This window comes from Hemibagrus wyckioides, linkage group LG01 (assembly GCF_019097595.1).
Source record: "Hemibagrus wyckioides isolate EC202008001 linkage group LG01, SWU_Hwy_1.0, whole genome shotgun sequence".
Lineage (NCBI taxonomy): Eukaryota > Metazoa > Chordata > Actinopteri > Siluriformes > Bagridae > Hemibagrus > Hemibagrus wyckioides.
This window is the reverse complement of record NC_080710.1, coordinates 3526427-3538279: the sequence shown is the minus strand read 5'-3', so window position 1 is coordinate 3538279 and position 11853 is coordinate 3526427. Positions and strand designations below refer to the sequence as shown.

The window sequence follows — 11853 nt, the reverse complement described above, 5'->3', positions numbered from 1 at the left end:
TTCCACACTTATAGCTCCTACCTGTAGTTAGGAACCGGTCCTGATGATTCATTAGTAAAAACATATAACCGTGCAACACAACAGTAAATGTATATAGAGACGTTACAGAGAGAAATGAAAGCTTCTCTATAAAGAAGGATTGTCGGTGCAGACGGTTTAGATAGAGTCAGAAAAGGAATCTAGCATGAAGCCTAATTCGTAACTCTAATATAAACCTGCAGTATATTTCAATACATGTTTTTGATCAGTGACTACATCCTTAGCATTAAGCAACAAAACCATTAAAGCCCAAACTACGTCCATTTAGCATTCAAGGGTGTGCCAATACTTTTGCAAATCATAAGCTAGGCTTGAGCAACCTATAGCAGAGCTGCTTATCTGACATCATGTCCTGCAACGTTTTATTCCACTTGTACTACAGCAATTTTTCCATAAGATTTATTTATTTATTTTTACCATTTACAGTTTCATTTAATATTGTGGAGCATCCGTAAGGCTATAAACAGTCTCTCTTCGATGTAGCTTGTCATAATGGTTACAACATTAACGATGATGTATTTGAGTCAGAGCAACACCTTCTGACCAATCGTATAATCGGAGAACACGACGGCCGTCCCGTGCACGTTATTCGTTAGCTTATAAAGGATCCTACGAAGTCTTTGTTGATTTGCGGCCGAGAATTTGAGCGGTACAGCGTTTGAACGCGTCCCATCGTGAATACCTGTAACAAGGTAGAGCTTGGTGTAACAGATGCCTGGAGAAAGCAGACTATATTAGCTTTCTCCCGCAGTATTTCAACACTTCAATCAACACCAGTTTTATTTAAGCAGCCGGATTCTTCATCGGGCTGCGCAGGCACAAGACACCCACACGCCCACTGGAGAGGAACGCCCAATCACGAAAAGTAGCGCCACTGATTTGTCACTGTGTCTTCCTGAGGCACAAATGACTGCCTCCGACTAGCTCAACTAGAGTGGAGGGATGTAGTGCGGAGAAGTGTGTGTGTGTGTTGGGGGGTGGTGGTGGTGGTGGTGGTGGTGATGGGGGGGGGGTTGATGTGAGAAGGGAAGGAAGAGAGAAAGAGAGGGATGGGCGAGCATGAGGCTGTCATCTCACAAACGCTTCCTGCCAAATCAGGGCACTGCGTTCAGGGTTATGCAAGTTTACACCAGGGATAGCATAATTGACAATTGCTAACAACAGAGAACAGGGTGGAGAGTTGTGAATGGCCGGTAATAATTGGAGCGGATGCCCGCTGCGCCGCTCTCGGGGGATCGTAATCCAAGATCTTGTTTCTGATATAATTGTTAGTCAGAGAATTTCTGCATGGCTAGGCCAGCTCAGATTCCCAAGCTGGTTGACAGTGCAAGGCAGTTTAATAGAAAATCTGGTCGCTGAGTTTTTTTTTTTTTTTTTTAAAGAGCAGATGTGCACTGAACCCGCATGCACAGTTCACCAGGAGTGCCGCATGCCATCTCATCCTCGTCTCTTTCCCCTCACGCCATCTGATGTTGTGTGTAGGCAGAGACGGAGCACAGTTTTCTTTTGTTTTCGAATACATCGTTACTCGACTCTTGCATATCTGCTTGCCTGTTTAAACAGGAGGACTTGTCCGGCGCGATCCGGCGCGTCTCGGCCTTCCTGACCGACGCTGGCCACGACGCCGAGGCGGACAAACAGAGGCGCGTGGACTCAGGCGGACTTAACCGGCCGAAGCCTACGGTGCAGATAGCAGAGTAATTGGACGCTCACCTTTGCGCCAGACAACTCACTTATAACCCTCTCCAAGCGTGCTTCACTCTCTCCACCCTCTCTGCTCCTCACAGCCCAATCCATAACAATGAAACAGGTGACTTTCATGCTGCTGTCAGGAATGATCTAATTTTAGCTGGGTGAATGATTGCAATTGGCTTTGCCTCATCAGATAATTAATCTATGTCACCATTAATTGGAAAAGAGAATAATTACAGGGCTGTGTTGACAGAAATTCTACGCTTCTCCACATTCCCGGATCTAATTACACCTACTAAAACCCTCCTGACCTTATCCCGTGGTTAGTATACCCGCGGAGTCTTAACCGGCACATGGCCGAAGTATACAGTACGCTTCCTCCCTCACCCTGGATCTCTCTCTCTCTCTCTCTCTCTCTCTCTCACTCACTCACTTTTTTTGTTGTTTATTCCCCCCTTTTTTTCTCCCCCTCGTCGTCTTCTTTCCGCCCGCAGAACTGTCTCTCTCAATCACTTTTCAATATTCAATCTTAATTTTGTGGAAGTTTAGCATTTTCAATGAGCTGGAGATGAATGATTAATGAATAAATTTAAATGCTTCATTTTGTCCATGGATCATTAGTCAAGTCCTTTGTGGGAAGGACCTGCAAAAAAAAAAAAAAAAAAAAAAAAGAGTGAAAATTATTGAGACATTAGCCTGAAGCAATCCAGGGGTAAATAGTATGCACAGAAGGATGTTGTGTGAGCACTACCCACTGGCGTTCCTCCGAACCCCATGAAAACACTCGTGTTCCTATTTTCTCTCATCACATGACTAATGTGCGCCAGTGACAAACTCATTTGGGTTTTCTTCTTCCTTCGTTTCTGAGGTGGAAAACTCCTCGTTCATTCACTTCTGTGTTTTTTTTAAACAGGGGAGTTATATTTTTATTGATAAACAGTATGTGTGAAAATAATGTGGATTATTACAGCAGTTTGGAGTTTTCTGGAGCAGAAGAAAATAAGTTCGCTAATAGAACGAGATTCAAAAATGTAAGGAATAAAACCCTCAGCATTCTGGAAAGTGGAAAAATCGGCCTCATGTGGTGCTGAGTTGCACCGTGAACACCTAGAGCTGATTATTTTCCCTGTTTCAGCAGGTTTTCTTTTCCTTTAACATCACAGCAATTACAAGAATTACATTTTTATAGTTACATTTAAGGTTCAGAACAGACATAACCATCCTCTCTCTCTCTCTCTCTCTCTATTTTTAATTGACTTTCCTTGTTAAAATTACCGACCACTGACACTGGAGACTCCTTCCACATACATGGCAACTATTCACATATCCGTCACGCTAACATTACAACAGATCTACAGGAAAGTTACTAATCTTCTAACCAATCAGAAGCGAGAATTCAAACTGCACCCCCCACCACCACTACACCCCCAGCGCTGTAATATCAGTTCGAACCCACGAGCCCGAACAGCCGAACCGACTTCCTGATTCCTGACAGCCGTATATGAAGCTACACGCTCGCACGCGCAACGCTCTGTTGCTCCGCAGCCTGTCAGAACGCGTTCATCCGGATTCCATCTAACGCAAGGCTCTCGGATATCTCACTCCGGAGAGCTGTTAATGAAACAATCAAGCCAAAAGTATAGGCCACTGATGAGGAACACAACACACAGATACACAGATACGCGTTGTGTCTGTGGTACGTGCAACAATTTGCTGACAGGATCTCAGGAGAATGTTCGTTCCATAACACAACGTGTTTCAGTTCTCTGTGCTCTCTCTCTCTCTCTCTCTTTTGGACGCCATGGTCACGTTTTGAAGGATGAAGTGTCTCTCTGCTATCTCTTCCAGTTTGGGCAGCCATATTTTAAATTAGTAGACTTCCCAAACACATTCATCTGCGCCCTCTATCCTGCTAATCAATCCTGCGAAATAAATGGCACCCAACCTGGAACGCCATAGTGTCATTAATTTCTCTGGAAACATGCATCAAATCCATCCGTCGGCGTTCCGCACCGCTCTGACGTTCACAGACACACGTTTATGCACATGGTGGCGCTTTATGAAAAGCATCTTTTGTAGTCGTCTAGCATCGTATACCGTACATAAGGAGTGGAGCGACAAGAAATACGCACATCCGTGATACTCCAGTTCTGTGCAGAACCGAGGTCCCGCCCATTTCCATGATACCAGGAGCTCGGGAAGTGCTTTCGGATACAGTTAGCAAAGTGACACCAGAAGTCAGAAGTAATGGCCTTTTTAAGAGATATCATATTTAGCGAACACCTTTTAGTGCCTCCGTGGATTAATGCCCCTGTTTACACCTGTGAATCTGATATTGATACAGTGACAACGGCTCGAGCCGTGTGAATGATGCTGATGAGTTTGCGTATTCATTTAAGGGTCTGTGTTCACGAGGAGGAGGAGGAGGAGGAGGTCTGTGGTGGGGGGGGTAGAGGGGAAAAAAAACGTCTGGGAAGAAAAGACAAAAAAAAAAAAAAATAAGAAAGAGAGAAGTGGCAAACAAATTCATCAGGAAAATAATGTATGTTCCTTTTTTTCTCCACACTTGCCTGCTCTCCCACACATTCATCTTAACAGAATAATAATTTGTGAAAGTCTCTGACATTTGTGGCTAGCTAGCATGGTAATAAACCCGTGGCTCGGAACGTTTTTTACTTAATTAGAGTCAATCAATCCAAACTTTTGCTCACTTACCGGTGTGAAACAGCGATATAATGAGCAGAAATCAGCACGGTGATTGGAAATACAAATTACAGCTGTTTAAAGGAAACCACACACTCTACTACGTGGCCAGCGATGCAGAAGCCTGCTGGGGACATCTTGAAGGGTTTGGTGCCAAATCGACGGCTACAGTAGCTCAGGGAGAAGGTGCGAGAGAGAGAGAGAGAGAGAGAGAATACAGCGGGGGCTAATTCAGTATGAGTACTGTACAAAAACAAGATTGTTTCAGTTTATCCCACTGAAATAAGTCGTTATTACTGTATTAATCTGGTACATGACTGTTACTACTACTGACATTTTTTTGGAAACGAGACACCGATTTCCAACTTTCCCACCCGGAATTTTATCACTCCGCAATACCAACACGTCCCCAAGTGTTTCTTTTCTTCAAGTCAATGGAACGTCCACAAAAATCAACATCTGACACCTGAGCCTCCTAAATATAAACAGTACAGCGTTTTTCCCCCCATATGGACATACAGAAACAGTAACACGTCCGAAAAACCCTGCCACTGTTAGAGAAAATGAATCAACACATTCCGACCAATCAGATTTGAGGATTCAGCAGCGCCGTGATGTAAAGGCCTGGTATTGTTCATGTCATGTTTTTTTTTTCATAACAAGTTAAGTGGAGGAGGCTTTTAATTTTCAAGCAAAGGTTAATTTCTGAAGTTTCTAAAGCGCACAAGCCGAGCTTGGCAGCCACAGCTTGACGTTGTGTTGCAGTTATTATTGTCAGACTATCCAAGGGAGCACAGATAATGTAAAATTCTCTGCTTGGTCCCCGTTTGTTTCACTGCTGACTGGAGGGAGTAATTGGGTGGTGCTGACCATATTATTATCCATTTTCAAATGGGTTACAGCAGTGTCGGAACAAAGGAAGGGAAATGAAATTAAAGGCTTAATGTCTACGAATGTTGCTTCTTGCACCAAAAGGAAGTGCAAAGCAGAGCGATTCAACAAACAAGACAATCTAATATGTGTATTCCATCATCTGACGTGTGTTACGGCTCCTTTATAGGGAAATAATCACAAACGTTTCCTGTGTGTGAGAATATACACAAGATAAACACCACAAATTTAATGCCCAAATGATGTGAAAATTAATTCGTAAAAAGAAAATGATAATGCATGTGAAAAGTAAATTATTATACTTAATATAGATTTAAAAAAAATGTGCAAAAAAATCACACAAAAATACATTTTAAAAATGATGTAATAATCATTAGTGTAAATATAGCCGGTGAAAAATTAGTCATGAGTAAAAACAATTACATGTGTAAATAAATTATTCTTGTGGAAATTACAATGTTTTTACAAAGTTTTACAACCTAAAAATATGTTTTTATGCAATAAATAAATAAATAAATCAGATGTTAAAATGTCATGAGAACTATATCATGTGAAGATAATTATCTGGTATTAAAATGAATAAAAAATCAAGTCACAAAACCTGTTAAAATGTCAAAAATCACCCTAAAATTAATGGTTTGTTTACAAAATAAAAATCACATGTGAAAGTCAAATAAATGAACTGTAAATATCACCATGTGGAATATAAACCAGGGAAACAAAAAAAATGTGGAAAAAAATATTTTTCATAAACATGACATGAAAAGTCAAACAGATTATGTGGAAATCACGTCAATTAATGCTAATAAAAAATAAATTAATGCATCTTGTATGAAATATAAAGGAGAAGGTCTGTTAAAATGAAATGAATAATAATATAAGAATCTATATAAAATATTAGCATTAAGTGTAAATTCCATGTGACCTTTCGTTAAATCCAGGAATCAGGAGTCAAGTACAACCGCTTTGTCATTTACTGGTTAGAGGAATGCTCTCGTACCTGTACACTCTTTGTTTGTGTGGCGTGTCCCTGTGAGGAGCGTTTGGGTTTGGGTGCTGCTTTAACTAATAAAATCTCCCAGTTCTCCTCAGAAATAAGCATCAGCTCTGCTCCAGTGGCTTTACCTTCCCCAGGTGATCGCGCCACTGAGCCCACAGCCGCTCCATCGCACACGGCTCTACTGCTGCTGCTGCCAACCCTGAGGGTGGCTACCCGGTAGCACACACACACACACACACACACACACACACACACACTAAAATGCCTGCTTGCACATACGCACTCAGGTACACAGAAAGACACACAGAGAAATGCTATTGTCCCTCGAGTGTCCCATCATGTCTCTGCCCTAGCTGCCCAGATGCTCTCATGGGGACACTTCTTCTCTTACTCTTCTCTTTCTCTCTCTTTCACACACACTCTTCCTTTCTTTCTTTCTTTCTTTCTTTCTTTCTCTCTCTCTGCTGTGTTTTCTTTGTCATGAGTGATCATCTGCAGGTCTCCAAGCGCCCGGGCCCACCTGGTCGAGAACTCGCCCATTAGAAGCCCATATGTGAAAAAGAAGCAGCATATCTACATTTCTACACCAACGCAACACCCCTGTGGGACACACACACACACACGTTTCTCTTACTATCCTTCTGAGGACCTTCCACTGACTAATTAACGTTATGCTACACCTTAATCTAACCCCAACCCTCACCTCAGGAACCATTAGGAAGCCACTTTTATTTTATTTATTTATTTATTTATTTATTTACTTTCTTAAATGATTTTTTTAAAGCAGTTTTCCTTATAGGGATCAGCCTTCAAATGTTCTGACAAAATCCAAACTATCCTTGTGAGGACATTTGGTTCACACTGAGATATTAAAACATTCCCCTCCACACACACACACACACACACACACACACACATAGTATTAAAACTAATTTGGCTCATTATTGTGTTGTTGAGTCAATCATATGGAAAAAGTACATTTCCATTTCCATTTGCTACCGCATTTCATTTCCATGTTTACTGAATATGATAAAGAACAGAAGGAATATGAAGAAGGAGGCGACAAGCGCAACATTTAGCCATACAGGATATATGTTAGGAAAATGTTCAGAAATCACTTGCAGCAGTTGTGTGAGATCGGGTTATACGATCAAGTCAAAATTACAGAGGTACGCATTAACTGGCATTTACTCTTTTTGACTCATCGCTATCTTACATCGTTTTAATGCTAAAGAGCAGGACAAAATTCTGAACTGAAGGGGAAAGGACGTGAGATGTGACTTTATGCAGGTGACCCTAGGAATGGTTCAGTAAATAATTTGTGAAGTTGCTCACTATTAAACAGAACTTTTGCCTCACAGTTATTTAACTAAGGGTAACTAAAGTAACTGTTTTTTGACAAAAGTCCTTTTTTCTGTGGTAAAATTCTGTGTTTTTGTGTTGAAATTTAATCGTAATATTCTATTTTATAGTTTGGTTTGATCAAATCCTGTTTATTATGGTAATATTCTGTTTTTCTGACACATTTGTTCTAGATTTAGAAAAGATTTCTAGAGAATATGTCTGGGGAAATAATGTTTTTTGTACTAGAATTATGATTCTTTGTTTTTCTGGTAAAATGATTTTTTGATGTGGTTCTCGGGTTTTGTTTATTTGGTAAAATTCATTTGTAGTACAAAATCAGTATTTTTTTTTATTTATTTATGTTGTGGTAGAATTCTGGGTTTTAGGTGCTTCAATTGTGCTTCGTTTATGGTATAGTTCTGGGGTTTTGTATTAAAAAGTGTAGCAAAATTCAGTTTTTAAGAGCTTTTGTGGTTAAAAAAAAATTCTGCTGATTTTGTAGCAAAGATCCATTTTTTATAGTAATTTTTTAAAAATCTGTATTATTTTTTATTTATTTATTTTGTGGTAGAATTCTGGTGTTTAAATTTTGCTTTGTTTGTGGTATACTTGTGGAGTTTTGTAGTTTTTAGAGCTTTTGTGGTAGAAAATCTGCAGAGTTTGTAGTAAAGATCTGTTTTTTATTGTAATTCTGGGTTTTCTGAGGTAAGAATTTGTTTTGTTTGTGGAAAATACATTTTCTTGTAAATTTTGGGGGTTTTGTAGTAAAATTTAGTTTTTTAGAGCTTTTATGGTAGAAAATCTGCCGAGTTTGTAGTAAAGATCTGTTTTTTATAGTAATTCTGGGTTTTCTGAGGTAAAGTTTTGTTTGTTTGTGGTAAAATACATTTCTTTTTTGTAGTAAAATTCTGTTTTGGGGTTTTTGGTGGTAAAAATCGCTTTTTGCTTGTATTTTCTCAGTAAATTTTCGATTTCTTTGTGATAAACTTCAGAAAGAAAATCTGAAAGGCAAATTTTTGTTTTTTGTAGTAGAACCAGGTCTACTTTTCTAGTGAAATAGAGATTTTTTTCTCTCGCAACTAAGGACGTTTTTCGTGTTCAGTGTGAACGCTGGTATATGTGGAGTCATTATCACACACATGCTGCTACGCACAAAGGACTAAGTGGTGCGTTAGGCTACAAATATAGCATAAAGCACACAGATCATTTGCACGTAATAAACACAGGTTGATGCTGTAAAGTGTAGGGATTGTGTGGAAATCACTGTGAGCATCTTTTAACAATCCTAACATACTAGAGGCTGTGATAAATCCACACTGTTAAAGCTCAGGCTTTTCCACATAACTCAGATGTCTAAAGGCTTTCATATATGACTTGAAAAAAAAAACCCACCACACACACACACACATACACACACACGCCAACTTCTTACACAAAAAGCTACTTTCTGAACGCTGCCATTGCAGCACATTTAGTTAGCAAAAAATATTTTTACAAACAAGATGATATCGCAATAGCACTCCGTGATATTAATATGATCTGTTCCCTGATCTGTAAAGCACCTGGTTATCTTGCTCGGCGCCGATAAGAAAAAGTGCTGCGGATTTCCAGTTTGTGAGCACATTTGGGCTGAATCTTTCACACGTCACAAATTGCAGATGGGAAGCGGTGATCTTGAACAGCCGATCACCCCAGCGTGACCATCTGACACCTTCCATTTAGGAAAATAATACTTTCTATCTTAGCATACTCTCCCCACTGCAGCCAACCAAAGGAAATATGCTTGGAGGAGTTTCAGCTACTAACTTTCACTCCTTCTACGCTCCTCTCTCTCCCTCGCTCTCTTTCTGCGGATTCCCTGCTGGTAAAATAAAGCTATAGGTTTCTAAAAAGGTGTTACTGAAATATAATATTTTCGGGTAAAAACAAGTACTGCTCTGTAGAACACACTTCCTGTACGTCACCTTCATATGTCATGAACTAGAACTAGCTATTCTTTACATTCCTCTATATGATGATTATCTATCACATATCACAGACTATATATACAATTGTGTAAAGGAATAAGTAAGACATGTGATGTTATGCTGCTACAGGAAAATAATCAACGATGCGATGGTTCCTGTTTCCAGCATGTAGTGAAGTGTTTTATTCCTTTTATGCCACAGCAATTTGCCGACCATTACAATTTTTTTTTACTCACTATTAAATCATTTTTCTGGTTACTTTCCCTTCATTTTTTGCACCGACACTGGAGACTCCTTCCTGGAAATCTTCCCCATTTAGAGTCTCTGTGAATGAGCGTACGTTAGCGTTCTAGCTAAAAGATAAAATAGATTATTAATTTAGAACGTCATGGAAAGTGATAGGAAAAATTAACAGAGCAAGGAAATCTGGATGCAGAAAAGTTTTGTGTTTTGTTTTGTGATTCCTTTATTTTTTGTCATATATTGTGCTGATTTCTCACAGGTAGTGTTTTCCATACAGCATGTATCCTATCAAAAATGTTTTTTAATTTGAACAAACCGTATGTGTTGTTTAGAATGAAAATTGATTTCATTTAGAACTAAAATTTAATTTCAAAGCAATTTCAGAAAATTAAAAAAAAAACTATTCAGCACTCTCGAATTCTCTTTTATGATTCTCACAAACGTTCCCCAACAATAAATGTAGATTTAAACATGTTCTTCTTTCATAAATAAACATTTTTGTTCACGTTGCCAAGTCGCTGTTTTCAGAACAAAGGAATTTAAATCTTGGGTTTGTTTTGTCTGTAACACATGCTGTGTTTTGTCTGTTTTGTCTAACACAAGCTGTGTTTTGTCTGTTTTGTCTAACACAAGCTGTGTTTTGTCTGTAACACAAGCTGTGTTTTGTCTGTAACACATGCTGTGTTTTGTCTGTTTTGTCTAACACTAGCTGTGTTTTGTCTGTAACACAAGCTGTGTTTTGTCTGTTTTGTCTGTAACACATGCTGTGTTTTGTCTGTAACACAAGCTGTGTTTTGTCTGTTTTGTCTAACACAAGCTGTGTTTTGTCTGTTTTGTCTAACACAAGCTGTGTTTTGTCTGTAACACATGCTGTGTTTTGTCTGTTTTGTCTAACACAAGCTGTGTTTTGTCTGTTTTGTCTAACACAAGCTGTGTTTTGTCTGTAACACAAGCTGTGTTTTGTCTGTTTTGTCTAACACAAGCTGTGTTTTGTCTGTAACACATGCTGTGTTTTGTCTGTTTTGTCTAACACAAGCTGTGTTTCGTCTGTAACACAAGCTGTGTTTTGTCTGTAACACAAGCTGTGTTTTGTCTGTTTTGTCTAACATGCTGTGTTTTGTCTGTTTTGTCTAACACAAGCTGTGTTTTGTCTGTAACACAAGCTGTGTTTTGTCTGTTTTGTCTAACACATGCTGTGTTTTGTCTAACACAAGCTGTGTTTTGTCTGTAACACATGCTGTGTTTTGTCTGTTTTGTCTAACACAAGCTGTGTTTTGTCTGTTTTGTCTAACACAAGCTGTGTTTTGTCTGTGTTTTGTCTGTAACACATGCTGTGTTTTGTCTGTAACACAAGCTGTGTTTTGTCTGTAACACATGCTGTGTTTTGTCTGTTTTGTCTAACACTAGCTGTGTTTTGTCTGTGTTTTGTCTGTAACACAAGCTGTGTTTTGTCTGTAACACAAGCTGTGTTTTGTCTGTGTTTTGTCTGTAACACAAGCTGCGTTTTGTCTGTAACACAAGCTGTGTTTTGTCTGTAACACAAGCTGTGTTTTGTCTGTGTTTTGTCTGTAACACAAGCTGTGTTTTGTCTGTGTTTTGTCTGTAACACAAGCTGTGTTTTGTCTGTTTTGTCTGTAACACAAGCTGTGTTTTGTCTGTAACAAGCTGTGTTTTGTCTGTAACACAAGCTGTGTTTTGTCTGTTTTGTCTGTAACACAAGCTGTGTTTTGTCTGTAACAAGCTGTGTTTTGTCTGTAACACAAGCTGTGTTTTGTCTGTAACAAGCTGTGTTTTGTCTGTAACACAAGCTGTGTTTTGTCTGTTTTGTCTAACACTAGCTGTGTTTTGTCTGTGTTTTGTCTGTAACACAAGCTGTGTTTTGTCTGTTTTGTCTGTAACACAAGCTGTGTTTTGTCTGTTACAAGCTGTGTTTTGTCTGTAACACAAGCTGTGTTTTGTGTGTTTTGTCTGTAA

General features: G+C 39.2%; 1 protein-coding gene across 1 annotated transcript in view; it reads left to right on the top strand.

The window, feature by feature from the left end:
- LOC131355509 (coiled-coil domain-containing protein 178) overlaps positions 1 to 4157 on the top strand; it is a 26207-nt gene extending 22050 nt beyond the window's left edge. Inside the window, exon 20 of the mRNA XM_058393877.1 lies at positions 1603 to 4157. Within this exon, the coding sequence (XP_058249860.1) occupies positions 1603 to 1740 (138 nt within the window). The 3' untranslated portion in view covers positions 1741 to 4157. The remainder of the gene's footprint in view (positions 1 to 1602) is intronic.
- Positions 4158 to 11853: the final 7696 nt, after the last annotated feature.